Source organism: Macrotis lagotis, chromosome 2, assembly GCF_037893015.1.
Source record: "Macrotis lagotis isolate mMagLag1 chromosome 2, bilby.v1.9.chrom.fasta, whole genome shotgun sequence".
NCBI lineage: Eukaryota > Metazoa > Chordata > Mammalia > Peramelemorphia > Peramelidae > Macrotis > Macrotis lagotis.
In genome coordinates this window covers 81,323,959-81,342,689 of record NC_133659.1, presented here as the reverse complement: position 1 = coordinate 81,342,689, position 18,731 = coordinate 81,323,959, and the positions used below count along the sequence as shown (strand labels likewise).

At 32.1% G+C, this 18,731-nt stretch overlaps 1 protein-coding gene across 4 annotated transcripts in view; it reads right to left on the bottom strand.

The window, feature by feature from the left end:
- Window positions 1–18,731, bottom strand: part of HMCN1 (hemicentin 1) — an 814,916-nt gene that overhangs the window by 206,801 nt on the left and 589,384 nt on the right. For all 4 annotated transcript variants that reach the window (XM_074222240.1, XM_074222238.1, XM_074222239.1 and 1 more), the window contains exons 23-30: window positions 17,416–17,543; window positions 16,178–16,450; window positions 14,560–14,655; window positions 11,097–11,291; window positions 10,416–10,546; window positions 10,143–10,290; window positions 8,182–8,308; window positions 3,520–3,674 (exon numbers count right to left, since the gene is read on the bottom strand). In XM_074222240.1, coding sequence (XP_074078341.1) covers window positions 3,520–3,674; window positions 8,182–8,308; window positions 10,143–10,290; window positions 10,416–10,546; window positions 11,097–11,291; window positions 14,560–14,655; window positions 16,178–16,450; window positions 17,416–17,543 — 1,253 coding nt within the window. The remainder of the gene's footprint in view (window positions 1–3,519; window positions 3,675–8,181; window positions 8,309–10,142; window positions 10,291–10,415; window positions 10,547–11,096; window positions 11,292–14,559; window positions 14,656–16,177; window positions 16,451–17,415; window positions 17,544–18,731) is intronic.

Here is an 18,731-nt window from a genome sequence, read left to right as displayed (position 1 = left end):
CTAGGATTTAGAGTTCATATGCCTCATTTTCCTCTCCACAGCCCTGGGGACTTATTGGTAGAAAAATGATTCTAGTGGCTTGATTCCCACAATAGTTTTAATGCTGCCATCCCTGTGTTATGCCATAATTGTTACAGTCTAAAAGAAAACAAATGACCTACAATATGTTAATATTTCTAAATACTCTATTGAAATCATTCTTAGAATTGATCTACAAATGACACATAGCCATAGAAACAATGTTAGGATGTCTAAGAATGCTAAGGGTCAAAGATTGAAACCTAACTATGTTTGCTTTGAGATTTTTTGCATTTTTAAGATATTTTTGTGCAAATTAAGATTAAACTTTTACTCATAAAGCAAATAGGCAGCTTAGTTGGCTAAAATATGGAACTAAAGAACTCAATAAACTTATAGGATAAATCCATCATAGTCCATTTATCTTTTTTCTTTTTGCTCTGAAATAAGTCTACACACTAAACTGCAACTATTGCTTTAAAAATTTCTAAAAGTTGGTCACTAGGGGAACCAATCATGAGAATGTGGATGATAGGGTGTATAGTGATTACTGACTAAATTTATCCACAGATTAAATATTTCATTTTGACTAGTTTAGACATGCCTTCAAGTCAATGCTTTGTGAATATTGACTTTCTCCTGGGAGAAAAAAAAAACTGGGAGTTAGATATTTATTGACTAACCCCACTGACTATATGCCTTCCTAAAGTATGGGTGCATTTAGCCACCTCCTTTGTGATTGTGAGAAGAAAAATGACCATCTGCTGGAGTGAATGACTGTACAATACCCTCAGTGATAGATGAAAGTAAATATTCCTGATAAAGGATAAAGTCTATTTCCCTCGGCATCCATCTCTGTAACAAAAACATTTTCTAACAAAAGGGGAAAAAATAAACTTCAGTTAGTAATCTGGTGCACACTGGGAAGGGAGTGGTATTATTTCCTGAATTGTGATCTTTAAATATTTCATATTTTGATGATACTATTGAATCAAATATTCTCAGTGAGTTTTATTTATCATATGGATTTTTATTCCCAAGCAACCTGAAGGTACTTCTCCCTCTTCCTTCCTCACCTTTTCCTTCTCCCTTCCTTTCCTTTCTTCTTCCCTCCCTTCTTCCTTCTCTCCTCCTTTCCTCCACCTCTCTCTCTCTCTCTCTCTCTCTCTCTCTTTTTCTCTCTCTCTCTCACACACACACATATGTACACACACACATGCACTTTGTGTTTGAGAATGAAAGAGAGAAACAGAGAAACAGATTGGAGGAGGAGAGAAGAAGAGAGAGACACAAAGACAGGGAATGAGAAAGAAGCTGCGATTCAACAGTCCATATTCCTTGAAAACAGGACATTTTTATATGACCAAAAAACATTAATCACTGACAATAACCTGGCAACTGTACAGAAGGCTAGAGGAGGCAACTCAACAGCTTAGCAAGATTTTGTACTATCACTTCAGTTTCTGGACTCTGGTAAGAGGCCAATGGTAGCAGAAAAGAGTTTGTTTAACTTGGCTACTAATGTGCCTAATCTTTTTCTAATGTCATGCTCTTTTGTACAGGATATATTTTTTCATGGTTGGTTTTGTCTTCCATTCTGGTTCTTTTTATAGAAGGACATGCATATTCATTGTGCATGAAACCACAGAGATTTCTTTCCACCAAGTGATGAGCACCATATCCATTAACACCATTAGAAATTCATATCAATATACTACTATATAGAGTGAACACAGAATCTATTTACAGGGAAACCAAAGTTGATTGAAGATATTGAATATGATTCCTTGTGCATTTTAACTTGCAATGATAATAATAATTACTAAATGGACATTCTTTTTTTTCTTTTTTTCTTTCTTTTTTTTTTTTAAGGTTTTTGCAAGGCAAATGGGGTTAAGTGGCTTGCCCAGGGCCACACAGCTAAGTAATTATTAAGTGTCTGAGGCCGGATTTGAACTCAGATACTCCTGACTCCAGGGCCGGTGCTCTATCCACTGTGCCACCTAGCCGCTCTTAAATGGACATTCTTTTCAACATATTATGATCTAGTTACTCCTCATTGCTTTTTGTTCCAATCTTTGCATTTTTATCATAGTGATGGCTTTCTTTCTGGATCCCTTAAATGTTTCAGTTTTGGATAAAGGTTAGTGTCCTTGATCTTAGGATCTCATCAGAGAATAATAGTAATTTTATACTTTTCTTTCCTCTGCCTCAAAGTTTTTTGAGCTTATTGCATGCTGTTATAAATAGATATATTCCTTATCACAGGTACTTTGGATAAAAGGACTGAAATAATTTTCCCTAGATGACCAATGCACAGGGAATTCATCTAACACTTCTGTCTTTTGGGGTAAGAGGTAAAAGATAAGAGAGGAGAATGGAAAAAAAGGTAATAAGAAAGGATAAGAAGGTTCCTGTGTATTAGTTTTCATCTACTCAGAAGAAAGGAAATAATTAAAACACTAAGAGAATGCATTGCACCTCGACTTTGTCAAAGATGAAGGGTCCTAACCAGTGCTTTTCACAGTATTGTGCTATTTCCATGTGGTTCACTCTGAAATTATTCTACTTTTCTCAAGTCTTGTCCTCTACACTTCAGCAAAAATGTATAAAATGAAGCACAGTGAGATGAGAACCAGAAGTAGTGGTTATTTGAATTCTATTCCTTTCTCCTGTTAAATATGCTTGGGCTAACTGCTTAATTTCTGTGTGGCCTCCTACTCTCTATTTGCAAAAGGGAAATAATAATGTTTGATAACTACCTCAGATGAATGTCAGATAGATTCATGTGCTAAGAACTATAAGGTTTTGTAATGGACAAAATATATGAGAAATTTTAAGAGGATTGCAAAGTGGTCAGAATTAGAGACAAATGGAAATATATTTAGAATGCATGATGGTGTGACACCTACTATATATATATATATATATATATATACATATATATATATGTATATATATATATATATATATAAAACACTATCATTAAAATCCATGCTTACCCATATTAAATCCTTTAGAAAGGGGTATATTCATCTCATTTATGTATCTAATAGTCGTTCATAGACCATGTTAAGGTAAGATAAAACATTATCACTATTTTTTAGGTGAGGAAACTGAGGGCATAGCAATTTGACAATGTATGTGAATCATAGAATGTGACTCCAAATCCAGTATGATCTTTCATAACTACACCATCCTCAGGAATAACTTTGCCTCATTAAATGAGATTATTTGAAAATCTCTACATAATTTCAATAAGTTGGTCCAGGGGCTACAATGCCACAAATAAGCCTGAGTAATGATAGAAGTGTTTAAATAAAATTGTATAAAATACCTTTTCAATAACATACTAATGTAGACTCATTATTTTCTTCTAAAAGAAGAAAATTTATTTTTTGAGACTAGAACAGTAAAAATTATATCAAATCATATCTTTGTACCAACAAGGAATATTTAATTTTTTCATAATAAAAGGTAAAGGTAATTTTCATAACTCACCATAGACAGTTAATTTGATATCTTTGTTCTGTTTGCCAGCTGCATTGGACACACTACACTGATACCGCCCTTTGTCACTTCGACGTACATTCTTTAGATATAAAACTTGTCCTTGGTCTAGAAGTTCAATATTCGGATCTCCCAAAAATAAGGGTCTAGGGAAAAATAGTTTACATGTCATTTCATGATTCCATTTCCACTTCTTCAAATATGTGTTTCTCCATTCTTTATCATTATAAAAATATTTTTAATGAACTAGTTAGGCAGATGATGATTGTTAATAAAAATAGATCATTCAAAAGTGTGGAAAAGTAGTCTTCCTACAATAGTAGCTAACATAAATAATGTGCTTTAAATTTTGCAAATCCCTTTACACATCATATCTCATTGGAGTCTTGCAATAAATCTGTGAGGTTATTATTATTATTATTATTATTATTATTATTATTATTCTCATAGGAGGAAATGTTTAAAATGATAGAAGGAAATTGAGAAATTAAGTGATTTTCCCAAAATCCCACAGTTAATAAGTAGCTGAGGCAGGATTTGAATTCATATCTTCTAGACTCTATATCCAGTACTATATACACTATATCAATTAGTCACCATATTACTAATTTCTTGAAGACTATTCCAGAAATATATAAGCTCTGCCATGTTCTTTCAAAGTGGAAAGAATCCGAGTATGACTCTGGCAGTAAATTATCAACTAAAGACTAGTCTAGACAAGTCCATAATTCTGGCCACTGGGATAACTTTTTGTCTGGGATAATGCATGAAATCTTCTGAGGTCTGAAATGAAGAATTTGTGATCTATAGTGATCATATGCTCTTCCTAAATTTCCTATTACTGTTGAGGGCACCACCACCCTCTCAGATATCTAGGCTTACTGCCTAGGTGTCATATATGATTTCTCACTCTCTCTCTCTCTCTTACCTCACATATTTAATTAGATGCTAAGCCCTGTTTTTACATCTCTTGTCTGTGGCATTCTCCTACTAGTATGGTGTCGACCCTCATCACCAAAAACCTAACTACTGGGATAGCCTGCTGATTAGTCTTTCTTGACATCTGTGCTTCCCCACTGGAGTTCATCCTCTGTTCAACTATCAAAATAATCATCCTGAAATCAAGTCTAACCAAATCAACTGCCAATAAGACTTGGCATAAGAGAGATTGGGGAAATCAAGGATAACACATAGATTGTAAGCCCTGGTACCTGGGAGGGATAGTAATGGCTTCAACAATAATAAGGAGGGTAGGAAGAAGAGGTTAATGCATATCACAAATACTTAATTTCAAACTTTAATAGAAACTTTCATAATTCAATCAAATGGGATAATTTTGTAAAGTGCTTAGGACAGTGGCCAGCACATAGTACATCCTTAATAAACACTTGTTTCCTTTCTTCCTATTCAACAATCTCCAGTGTCTCTCCAAAGCATACAAGATCAAATGGAATTCTGTTTGATTTTGAAAATCCTTCACAATCTAAGTCCTTTCTACTTAGTTTTCTTGGACCTTACTTATCTCTATATACTGTTAGGAAATAGTTCTATTAGGCTTCCTTGTTCTTCCTCAAATATGATACTTCATGTACCAATTTTGCCTTTTCAAATAACTTTCAAGCCTGAAATACTGCCTCTCAATCCCTCCTTCTAGTTTCCTTTAAGTTTCAATTAAAATCCTATCTTCTATAGAAAGCCTTTCCTGGCCACATTTAATGATAATGCCTTCCTCCTAAAGATTATCTCTAATTTATTTGTGTACATAGTGTTCTACATAGTTGTCTCTCTTGGCAGACTGATCTTTGGGAGAAGATTTGTTATTGCTTATGTTTGTATTTTCAGGCTTTTGCATAGTATCTTATACATACTAGGAGCTTAATAAATGTTTGTTGACTTGACTGCATTGATAAACTATTCCACCAATTTACTAAAGTATTTAAAAATGTAAGATTGTAACATCTACTTACTGATGTATATTAGGAAATTATTGCTTAAGGGTAGTTTCTTGGTTTGAAATTTTCCTATGGTAAGTTAAAAAGGACTAAACTTTATAGGGACAGATAGGTGGCACAATGGATGGAGTGCTAACCTTGGAATTAGGAGGATTCATCTTCCTGAGTTCAAATGTGATGTTAGATACTTACTAGCTATATGCCCTGACCTGTTTGCTTTGGTTTCTTCATCTGTAAAATGAGCTGGAGAAGAAAATGGCAAACCACTCCAAGATCTTTGTCAAGAAAAGCTCAAATGGGATAATAAAAAATGAGTCATGACTAAAAATGACTGAATATAAAGACTCAGACATGACTGAACAACAAAACTAAACTTCAATTTAGATACTTTATTTTATTTTTTGAAATGATAAAAAATGTATTCAATTAACATGGAAATAACTATGAGAAGAATAAAAACATTAGCAAATATCCAAAATGAAATAGCCTTTACTGGTCATCCTTATGCAAATTTAGATATTTTATAGTCATATTTTGATTTCCATTATTGTTTTTTGTCTTTCCTTTCAAAATATGTTTCCTCCATCATTTAAAAAAGGACTGAAAAACTAATAGATTAATGTTATGATAGCGGTAGTCTATGAAGTATTTATTTTTCAAGGTACTATCTATTAAAATGCTTTGAACAAAATACACAGATACCATATACAAAAACCAGCATTAAATGAATAAAATAATTTTAATAAAACTTAAATATTGCACAAGCACAAAAGAACAGAAGGTTTTAAGAGCATCTGGATTTAAATCTTGGTCCATCTACTGCTATTCTATGTCTTAGATTAAATTCTATGATCCTAAGAATAATGTTATAATAAATATATTGAAATTTCTCAGGAAAAAAAGATTGTTAAAACTTTATGGAAATTCTTCTATAAACTTCATGAAGCCATTTGCTATTGATCACAGCTTAATGATTCTTAATATTTGGCAGCAGCTTTTGCTGTAACATTTAACACAGCCCTGTAATATAGTTCCAAACTGTTCTTAGATTGTCAAATTAGTAAAACAGTGAATGAAATATCAAGAATTCACACAGATAGTTGAAGAAATGAAATCAGAACCTTTATCTTCTCAATACAAATCTTTACTTGTTTTGGTGGGCTGCTACTTTTTTTGAGGTGAGGGACCCAAAAGGAGATGGATGTGACTTGATCTGTAAGTATATTATTATAAGAAATTCCCTATATGAAAGCATATCAATATCTGCTTTGGAACTTGTTGACTATTGTTTTAGGAAGAATAATATGAGCTAAAATTTTCTTGACTTTCAAGTTAGATCTCTGTCTGTTTTACTTAGACATACAATTGTATTACTGGGTTTGCTATTAGTGAGAGACTAGAAAAGAAGTTAATTCCCCTTTGCCTTAGTGTTTTTTTTTCTAATACTGCTGTTTGAATGGTATATTTTTCTTAGAAAAATTTAAAGTGGTCTCATATCTGCCATCTTTTTAAAAGTGACAAATATTTGGGAATAGTATTTTTTTTTACAAATACAGAACTTTCCTTAGATCAATATATACCATGGAAATAATGTAAAGACTAACAGACTGCGTTCTGTGGGGGTGGGGGGGGAGGAAAGCAAGAATAGGGGAAAAATTATAAAACTCACAATAAAATCTTTCTTAAAAAAACAAATAGAGAACTTTCAAAAAGGAGTAATATAAAAAATCAGTTTGAACTTTAACTCAGTGAATGACTTGATCACAGTTCCTTGATGGTAGCAATTGTTGAGCTTTTTCTTTGTATCTCCTTCACTTAGTAGAATTCTTAGCACATAATAAATGTTTAAGAAAAGCTTGTTGATTAACAACAGAAATAAAGCCTATATGGTTTAACTTTTATTCACCAGGACACTACTGATATAGATCAATGCAACTATTTGAGTCTTGTGGAAATCCATGCCTCTGAAGTGGCCACCCATAAGTGGCACTTTTTTCCTCCTACAGAAAAATCTTGACTATTCATTTTAATATTATGGTTAATTGCAAGGTTTGATTTTTTGTTTTTTATTGATTATTTGGTATGCTTATATGTAAAACATGTGTATTCAGTCATGTTAAATTCTTCATGACTTATCATTAATCTATCATGAGCATATATCTTTCAATACACAGGAAAGACTTGACTTCCCTCTCTATTATCATAAATTTTACAGACCTGACTTCAACTTTTTAAAATACAAATTCAAAAAGGTAAAAGTACTGGAGTGGTCTATTTTTAAAAATCAAATTTTAAGCATGAAAGGTAGTGTATATATCAAAGATTATTTTCAAGAAGTATTTATCTAATCATATCATATGTACCAAGGCAATAAATGAAGAGAGGAGATTTAATATATTTTTTTTACATTATGCTCTTTCCTAGGAGTAGGTGGGACACACAATGAATAGGGAGTTGGGCCTAGAGTCAGGAAGACCTGAGTTCAAATATGGCCTTAGAAACAGATTAGCTGGGTAGCTTAAGTCTTCCTTATCTGTAAGGTGGGGACGATAATAATAGTATCTAACTTGGAGGGTTGTTGTGAAGATCCAAGAGATAATACTTGAAAGCACTTAGAAGAGCCATAAAAATATTAGTTATTCTTCTTCATATAATTATATTCTTTCATAAGAGATCATGCTAACAACAAAGAAGTACTTACTTGCCATCTTTGAACCACTGAATAGCAGGAAAGGGAGTGCCTTTGACCTGGCATTCAAGGCTGGTGTCATGGTTGAGGATAACTGAGACTTCACTTGGAAAATTGGCACCTATTATAGTGGGTGGAACTTGAACAAAGAGATTTTACCATGAGAATCTATGAATGAACACATGGGAAAATAAATGTTCTTTGTCAGTTTAACAAGTTTTAAAGTTCAAAATGTAAGAAAATAATTTCCTTTCAAAACACAGTAGAAGAGCCAAGATTCAAAATGAGTAATTGGAAAAAACTCACAAAAGATCTGCTAGGATGATTTATACTTCCTGGGATAACACCTTTGCCCTTAAATCAGATTTTATTTTGAGAAACATTCAGACACATGTGTAACAAGGGGATAGGGAGAATATTTATGAACAGCAGAATCTCATACAAAATAACTTACTGCTAGCATAATCCCTAGAAATTTAAGAAGCCTTGTTATATGACCTACTAAAGTTCTTTCATGCTGAAGCATATATCAAGTCACGATGCTATTATCAATTTATCATTATAGATACAGTTAAAAACCTCTAATTGATGACTCTGGGGAAAATATGAATTCCATATACAGAACATTGCATATCACAAAATGATGTTATTTTCCCCCATTTGCATTCATCTTGGGTTATATAATCCGTTCTTGCTTGCATAAAAACAATTCTAATGCTTTCTTTGGGTGTGGACATGACACTGAATTCTTAAAAACTATGTCAATGACTCCAGAAGGTTCTCTAAGCTAGAAAAATTTTGAATAAGGACCTAGGTATGAATTTTTATTTGGTGTACAAAAGCTGGTCTAAACATGAAGAGGAATATCAATAATACATTGGTAGTCAGAAATTATTTATGACTATGATGATAACTCTAAGTCAAGAATTAATTAGTATTTAAAATATATTATGATGGGTAATAGAACCACCCTTAAGAAACACAATTTTTTTTTAAAAAAGCTTCAGGTAGGTAGTTGGCACAGTGCATAGAGTATTGGCCCTGGAGTCAGGTGGACCTGAGTTCAAATTCAGACTCAGACACTTAATAATTACTTAGCTATGTGACCTTGGCCAAGTCACTTAACTCCATAGCTTAAATTTTAAAAAAATTTCTAAAAAAAAGCTTCAAATATATAAATTGTTTTATGTATTCAAAGTATTTTACATATATGACCTCATTTACTGTCAGTGTAAATAGTTTTAATATCTTAATATTGTAGATAAAGAAATTGAGGTTCAGAAAGGTTATATGACTTAGATATGGTCACATAGTAAAAGTGGTGTTAGAATTAGAAAGCAAGTTTTTCTGACACAAATTCCAGGTTTCTGATGATCCATAATACTAAATCCTCTTTCCATTTCTCAAGTGATAAAAATATCTTTAGATATCTACAAACATTAACAGTTAGTTCTCAATGGCAACCCAAGATAAATACTTGGTCCTTCCTAGGTCACTGTGGAATTACATGTGTGAAAGTAACAGAAAGTAACAGAATTTGCTTTTCTCAAACTAACAAAACATTTATTTAAAACTTTTATGGCTTCCAACCAGGCTTCGGAAGAAGAAATAATCAATGCACCAGGACAAAAAGATGTGCATTTTTTTCTAGTCAATCTTGTGCATTCTCAGTTGGGCACAGCTTTTGTTTATCTGAAGGCAGGCAATGACGGATAATTTCTAAGAACATATTAAAATTGTTTCAGCAGTTCACATACAGAAGAATGGCAATAACCTTAAGATATTACTACATCAGGAATTAGGATAGCTTTAACTTTTCATTCCAATTGATTCCCAAATGTGAAGAAAAAAACTGAAACATAAGGACATTTTTGTCCAGTCTATTCTTTCACCATCATTGTTACATTTTAATGTAGTTCTGTTTATATGGGATATACATGTGGGACTGAGGTTTTAAAAAGTGTTCTGCTTACCGAGTACAGCAATGTTGAAGTTCTTCTCAGAATTCCCAGCAATATTAATTGCTCTGCAGGTATAGTGCCCAGCATCCTCTGGAGAAGCTTTGAAGAGTTGTAGCATCTTCCCACTATGTGTTATCTGGACAGTGCTACTTTCAGTCACCTGTATGGTTCACAAAAGTTGAATATTATTGATACACTTCACAGGCATGAAGAAGTCTAAACTGAATTAGAAACTTCATTGGAACATAAGAATTGACATTTGGATACTTTATATGATGGACGTACCTGGATGTCATCTTTATACCACATGATGATAGGAGAAGGATTGCCCGAGACTTCACAAAAGAGATTTGTGGGCTGGTTTAGTACAACAGATACATTTGTCACTTGTCCTTTATCTTTAATTTCAGGAGGAACTACAAAAAAAGGGAAACTTTATTTAAACTATGTGATGGTAAAGTGTTCTTGAAAAAAAAGTCCATTTCTAAAGCTTGCATAATTCTTTTTTTCCCCCTAAATAGCAAGTGGCTAATAAGAATTTTAAGGTAAATAATACAAAGAATTTCAGTAGTAGAGGCTGAAAATATATGATAAAAACATTGATGATATCAAGGATTCTTTAAAATTCTTTAATTTGTCTAGTTTTTCTGGTTAATGATACATTTCTGTTTTATTATCAATTAATACTGACATCAATTTAATTTATATTTAATTTATTTAATACTTTAAAAGGAAATTAGTATTCATTAATTTAGTGTAAATTAAATTGATTCATTAAATCATTTTATTTGAATACAGTATTCATAAGTTTAGACTGAAAATTCAGTGAGCAGATCCCCATCAAATGTTCAGTAAAGATTTGAATGTTTGAAATCAGATATCACAATGATGAACAATTTTTAATTAAGTACTTGAAAAAGACCACACTTGAAGTTATGGAATTTTTGTATTTTGTAACAATTTTACCATGAACTTTGAGATTATATTTTCTTTCTGTAGTTCCAGCTTCATTGGTTGCCACACAGATGTACTCCCCATTATCATATGGTGTAACTGAAGCAATAACCAACAATGCTCCATTCTCCAAAATTGAAAGGCCTGGTTCTCTGCCTGTTAGCTCTCTGCCATTACGCAGCCATTTGATTGTTGGTTTGGGAGTACCTAAGGTGAAAAATAAAGAATATTAGATTTTTTCAAAGAAGATAAAACAGTTGTTAAGAAAATAACATTAATATTTCACAAAGAAAGAGAATTATCTTGAGTACATAAACATTTAACTATGGCCAAATCATATGTGTTTTGATAATTTGAAGGTCTTATACTATTAAAAATTCCAATTCCTAGAATACCTTTTGAGATACCCAGCCTTCATTAAAAGATAAGTTATCTTTACTGAGATTATCAGACTTCATTAGGTAAAAAAGTTTATATGTTATAGAGGACTACTTTTGACATTTCAAAGAAACATCTAAAGGCAAGTAAGTAGCACTATGCTCAAAAAAGAGCACATATATCATATATATATACATATATACATACAGCTATGCACATAAATAAACACATATCCCATATGAAGCAGAAAGAATGGTGGAAAATATTTACATAAAAATGGAGTTATTCATTATAATACTGTAAGAATATATTATATGCTGTCCAGCTAGAGGGAAGATATAGATTATGATTTATGCAAAAATAAAAACTGGTACCATATAATATTACATTATTTATAGTTTATTTAAACTATTTATAAAAAGATAAATATGATTCTACTACAAACAAAGTATCTTAATGACATGTTAGTACTAATTTTAATCTCTCAGGAGTTAGAGGAAGAAATGTGGTTTTAGATACTTAGTAATTCTTTGATTTTGGGTAATAAACTTATTACTTGTTTGCCTCTTTTCCCTTGTTTGTAAAGTGAACTGAAGAATGAAAATGCAAACCACTTTCTGATAAGAAAATCCCAACTGGAGACATGAAAAATCAGATATGACTGAAAAAAAGCCTGAACAAAAATTCATAATAGCCAAGGAAGGTTATCTCTGGGTATTTTCAGGCATCCACTCTGGTCCATAGACAACATTTCAAGAGATAGAAGATATATTTTTGTAGAAAAGATGCCCATCATTTATTTTATACTATCAAATTAGGAATTAATTCAAATCAAATAATTTTGAACTGTTATTAATCTTCAGCTTGAATTTAAAAAAAATCATCTTCCCAAGTACAATATAGGAGAGATATAACTAGATAACAATGCAGTCAAGAAGGGGCTGTGAGAGTTTTGGTTGATCTCAAGTTAAAAATAAACCAATGATATAATATAGCAGCTAAATGCATTAATGTGACCTTGGCTATACAAGACAACCCAAACATTCAGAATAAGAAGGTAATAGTCCTACTTAACTTTATTTGCTTAGTTACTTCTAGACTAGATTATTGCATTCATTTCTGGGAATCATATTTTTTTAATGACATTGCTATATTAGAGAGTATCCAGACCACCAGGCCTTGAGATCATGCTAATTGTGGTAAGAATATCACTTATTTTACCCAGAGTAGGCTGGCTTCCTTTAAAGGAGTAGGGCAGGTTGTTCTCAGGATCATCACTGGTTTGATTCTCTTCTTGTCTGAGGCAAATCTAACCTATAGGTGTTGGGGCCAGAGATTTTAGGAGAGGTTTAGGAGAATTCTTACTGCCCTGCAATAATGCCTTTCTGACCTAGTATAATGAATGTAGAAAGATAGGGATGGTGTTATTTTTATTTGAATTAGAAACCTTTTTAACCTTTGGAATGTCATGTTAATGAACCTTATGATTCCAATATTTTTTTAGTCCTGTAATTTACTTGTTTTTTTATTGCATTTTATACTCTGTATCCTATTATATTCTATTCTTTACTATAAATCACTAGACTTGCACGAATTAAGTTTGACACAGAATATCACATGAATATTAGTCAAAGAAAATAGGAATGTTAACCTAGAGGAGAGAAAACTTAAGGGCAGCATGATAGCAATCTTCAAGTATTATAAAGGTAGTCATTTAAAAGGAGGATTTGATTGACTCTGGTTATTTATGATAGAACTAGAAGCAAAAATCAGAAGTTGCAAAGAAGCAGGCATAGGTTTGAAATATGGAAATTTTTCTAATGATTAGAATAATTCTAAAGTGAATTGAAGTTTTGTTTTGTTTTGTTTTGTTTTTTAGGAAAAACGAATTGCCCATCATTTGTGGTATTCAAACAAAAACTGATTGCCTATTGAAGGGTAATATTATAGAGGAAGTATTTTTCCTGTTCAGATCAAATGAGATGACCTCCAAGGTCTCCCTCAACTTTGAAATGATGTGAAAATCACAGTGATATGGCAGAGTAAAGAGCCAGTTTTAAAGTCTGAAAGATATGTGTTCAAGTCCCATCTCTGACACATATAGGCGGTGTGAACCTGAGAAAGTCATTTAATTTTTTAATGCCCAAGACAACTAAGATTATCAATTGTAATGAAGTAGTTGACCTGCATTGTTTGCAGATTTCTCACCTGATAGATCTCTGTACCATTGAAATTACAGGTAAAGACCTTGTGCCTATGATTAATAGGAATGTCTAGAATTTAGGAGACAATGGTCCCAAATGCACTCAGTACTAGTCAATCCGTACCCAAAGTAGAGTGTTTAGTTCAAAGTGACACATTTTAGGAGGAACATGAACCAAGACATATCCAACTAGGAAGCAATCAGGATGATGAAAGGAATGGACATTATTTTATAAGAAGAATGACTAAAACAACTAAACCTAAAAGACTGCTGAGGGAGTGGGAAGGAGGTATAAAAGGGGCAAAATAGTTAGCTTCTAATTCCTAGAAGGTTTTCATGAACATGATTATATTTTATAAGTTTAACTCTAGAGGGAAGAACAAATAACAATACATCAAAGAAGGTAAATATAATTTATGAAGTATAATCTCTTTAAAAGTGTTCAAGCACAGGTTGAGTCACTATCTCAAAGATGTTTTCATGTTTGGCATGGGAGTTTTGACCAATGACTTTTAAGGTCCACTCCAAATCAAACTTTCTATGACTTTTGTTATTCTATGTTATTATTCTGACCATTGTTACCATGTTTCTCTTCCTTTTTTAGCATCAGAATTTTTATAGAAAATCAAGATATCAGCAAAATCAACATGTATTTGTCATGTATGTGGACTATGGGCTACAAGATGAAAGAATTACAGTTAGCATTTGACTTTCTTCACTCTTCCAAATAGTGCTTACCTTAAATATTAGAACTATTAAACATATATACATTTACTTGAGTTTAAAAGGCCTGAAGAAATTTCATTTTTGCAAGAACATTGAAAAAATTAAACTGTATAAAATTGTTCAAATTAGCTACTAATGGAAAAGTATTTTAACCAAAGTATTCCACACCTTTAACTGGACATGGAAATGCAATGCGTTGGTTGGCCACTCTTTCTTGAAATGGAGTGTTGTAAGGAGGCTCGAGATCTCCTACTGCTGGGGGTTCTATTAAAAAAATAATTTATTAATACCACAAATATTGATCAACTAGTGACCACTTAGAAGCACTGTGATGGTTGACACATGGGGATACAAAGATGTATAAAACCGCTTTTACATTAAACCCATTAGAAAGAGCACTGACATGGAGTCAGGAAGACCAGAGTTAAAAACCTGTCTCAAATTCTTATTCACTGTGTGAGCTTGAGCAAATCATTTAATCTCTGTCTGTCTCAATTTTTTCATCTATAAAATGGAGATATTTAAAGAACCTACCTCTCAATGTTCTTGTAAGGAAATGAGATAATATTTGTAAAGTACCTTGCAAACCTTAAATCACTATAAAATGCAATTATTATTATTAATATACTTTTACATGAGACAAAATTTATCTTTTTATATGTTGTTTTACAAATTTTCCATGGATTTTCTCATTTAATCCTCAAAAACAACTTTTTGAAATATTACTAACAAGTATCCCCAGCATTATAAATGAAGAAACTAAGGTGGAAAAAGTCAGTAGCTTGCCTATTTTCACACAGTTGGTCAGTGTCAGAGACAAGTTTGAAGGTAACTATTTTCCTGCTCCAACTTCAATATACTTCCCACTATACACTATGCTTTCAGTAAGCTGTAATATAAAAAAATGAAAAGTCTGATCACATAACTTTCTATAACAAAAACATATTCCATTCCTCATATTCTCTAATTTGAAACTGAATTATGTATATGCAAGTATATGCAAGAAATATATCACATTATATATTTATTTATATATGAAATTCAGAGCTAGAAGAGATCACTGTACATATTGGTGTTTGAAGATTTCATAAAAGAGTTATCTAACTAATGGTTATAGATGTAGAAAAATAGATGTGTATGCATACATGCAGAATAAAATCCATGTAAAAATAAATGCATCCCAAATTAAAAACATGAAAATTTGGGGCAAACTGGGAAAATTTTCACTTCCAAGTGAAATCTCTTATCTACCCTCTCTCTTTCCAAATTCATTCATTCTACAAGACCTACATGAAATCATGCTTCAGTAGATCCTTTGATCATACACACTGAGACCTCCTTAAATAAAGAATCATATCTACCCTTCAACTACTCAAAGCAAATTCAACATCAAGCATGGGTATCAGCAGATCTATATTTCTTTTTTTTTTCAGATCTATATTTCTTAAGAATATGATTTATACAAAATATGTCTAACTACAAGGTAAAATATCAATTCCACTAACAGTATACAATTTCTCACAAACATAATTTAACTGGTATTATAGATTTGATTGCCATATGCAGTGATTTAATTTTTGAAGATTAAATATACTAAAAACATTAGATTCACAATCTAATATTTTTTCCTCCTCCAGGCACATAAGGAAGAGATTACTTTCAGTTGTGCCTGTAGAACTACACAAAAATATTATGCTCATGGGGGAAATCACAAATATTTTTATTAAATGAATTAAATATATATGAGTTTTCTCCATCCCCGCCTTTCTCTATGTAAAAAATTTACCTTGAACTTGTATTGTTATTTCTGCCTCATCACTGCCAGCTATATTACTAGCAACACATTTATATACACCAGAATCTGAAAGCTGAACTTGGTCAATGCTCAGTGTTCCATCAGGGCTGTTGGTATACTGCACTCCATCAATCACCATGGTAATTCCATCTTTAAACCAGCTAAGTGCAGGGAGAGGCAATCCTTGAGTACTGCAAGGGATGTCCACTTTCTGACCAACTTGTACCTTCAGAAGTTTAGGGCCACGTTGTATCTTTGGAGGAACTAGAAACAATAAAATATTTAAATATTTCAATCAGAGGAATATTATACAACTTTACAACCTCCAATTATCAATCTATGGCATGAAAAATACAAAAATAGAGGACCATTTGTATATAATCTAGGATTCATTTAATGTTTGCTAAATATATCATTAAGTTGGTCCTTCCAGATGTAAAAATAAAAGAATTATACAATTTTTAAAGTCACTTCCATTTCTAATACTCTATGACTATAACATAAATCAAGGAACAATTATGTAAATAACAAATATTTATATGTGAGTATATATATATATATATATATATACATAACACATAAATAAAATTCTGAAGAATAGCATATAACAGTCATAAACAAATGCAAATTTATGTACAAAACCAAATCTCTTAGAGCTGAAAGGATGTAAAGTAGATGGATAATATGTCAGGTGGGGTTAATCAGAAAAGACTTTTCAGAGTTTAAACATTTGGATTCATATTTTAAAAAGAATAAAAGGGTGAAGGATTATATTCCAAGTTGAAAAAAATAGAATTTATGAGATAATTGTAAGCAATAACAAGCTACTCATAATTGGGGGAGGGGAGAAACATCTTTTATATAGATAGCAATTTTCTTAATTTAATTTATCTCTTCTTTATTTTCCTTTATTTCAAGAACAATACAAACATGGAGTATGGGAATTTGCATTAAAATTGGTAATATCTAAACTTCACAAGTTTTGGATTGTGCATTTTTGGGGGAAGATAAATAAAAAAATTAGCTGATTACCTTTTGGACTTCAAATAAATATTTCTGGGCTCTACAAGAAGTTATTTTGACTTTTAGATATTTTCCTAATAATTCTTTTATGCAGTATAGTGTTTAGATATTACATAAAGAAATATGATTAATGAGTTTTCATGGTTGCCAATTCACAAAGTCATCACATAGGACACATTATCTTTATTTCAAATCTTAAAACTTACCATGGACACTTAATTTAACTGACTGAGTCACATTCCCTGCGATATTTGTGGCAACACAAAGATACATTCCACTGTCTGAAACACGTGTTTCAGTGATTTTCATTGATCCTGAAGGGAGGAAGATGTGCCTGTAAGAGAAGTATTCATAGAGTATGCTTTAAAAGACCAAGTACTATCAAATTTCTCTAATACTCTCTTGTGAACTTAAATGGCATTGAAAACATATCATAATCTGTCTGCATAACTTAAAAAAGCAAATAGGAATATAATTATCTGTTTAATTTTGATCTGCAAAGCTTGCTTTTGCCTGAAATTTTTTTCAGTTGAATTCAACACACTTCCAGATGCTTATGAATGCAAGGCGCTGTCCTTGGTTCTGGATAGAAAGGCTCAAAATGAAACTGTTCTTTGCTCTCAAGGATATCAAGTTATAGAAAACAGGATAAAATATATCAATGGATAATATAATAAAAAATAGAGAATAAAGTAAGAAAATTAGATGTTAAAGAAGTACAGGAAAATTTGTAGAAGGGAGGAGGAGTAGTGAGCACAACACAGGAAGTTTAGGCATCATAGCTGAATCTTGAAGAAATCTCAGGGGAACAGGAGATTGATATCTGCAACCTTTAAGACAAGGAAATTTTCTTTTGAGTTCTTAGCTGATTGTAATATAGTAAGGAACAATGTTAATTATGACAGAAGTGTGTCATAATTAAAGGCCAATCAAGTACCGTCAGTCAAGAGGTCAAACTCAAATAGAAAGAGGACCATTAAACCATATATAAGGATCTCTTCATACTGTATATTGACTAAGAAACCAAAATTTGACCTTATTCATATTCTACTATGCTATTTTGTCAAGTGTTTCATAATTATGTTTTTTTAAGGGTTTTTTTTTTGCAAGGCAAATGGGGTTAAGTGGCTTGCCCAAGGCCACACAGCTAGGTAATTATTAAGTGTCTGAGACCAGATTTGAACCCAGGTACTCCTGACTCCAAGGCCGGTGCTTTATCCACTGCACCACCTAGCCGCCCCCATAATTATATTTTAGTCTGATTCAGTCATACAACGAAGTTGGGCCCCTAGACTGACACGTCTGCTCTAGAATATTACTTTACCCTCTAAGTTTGAGATAGATGACCTAGAAAGTTAATAAATGGAAAATTCTACAAATAAATGAGTATACTGTCTATTATTCATGTTGAGTTAATGACCTTTCAGCTATTAAAATAACAAAATTCTACAGATAATCTTCAAAAAATATGCAAAGGTATACCAGGTTACTAGCCAGTGCATGCCCTTCCTCAGGGCATGTG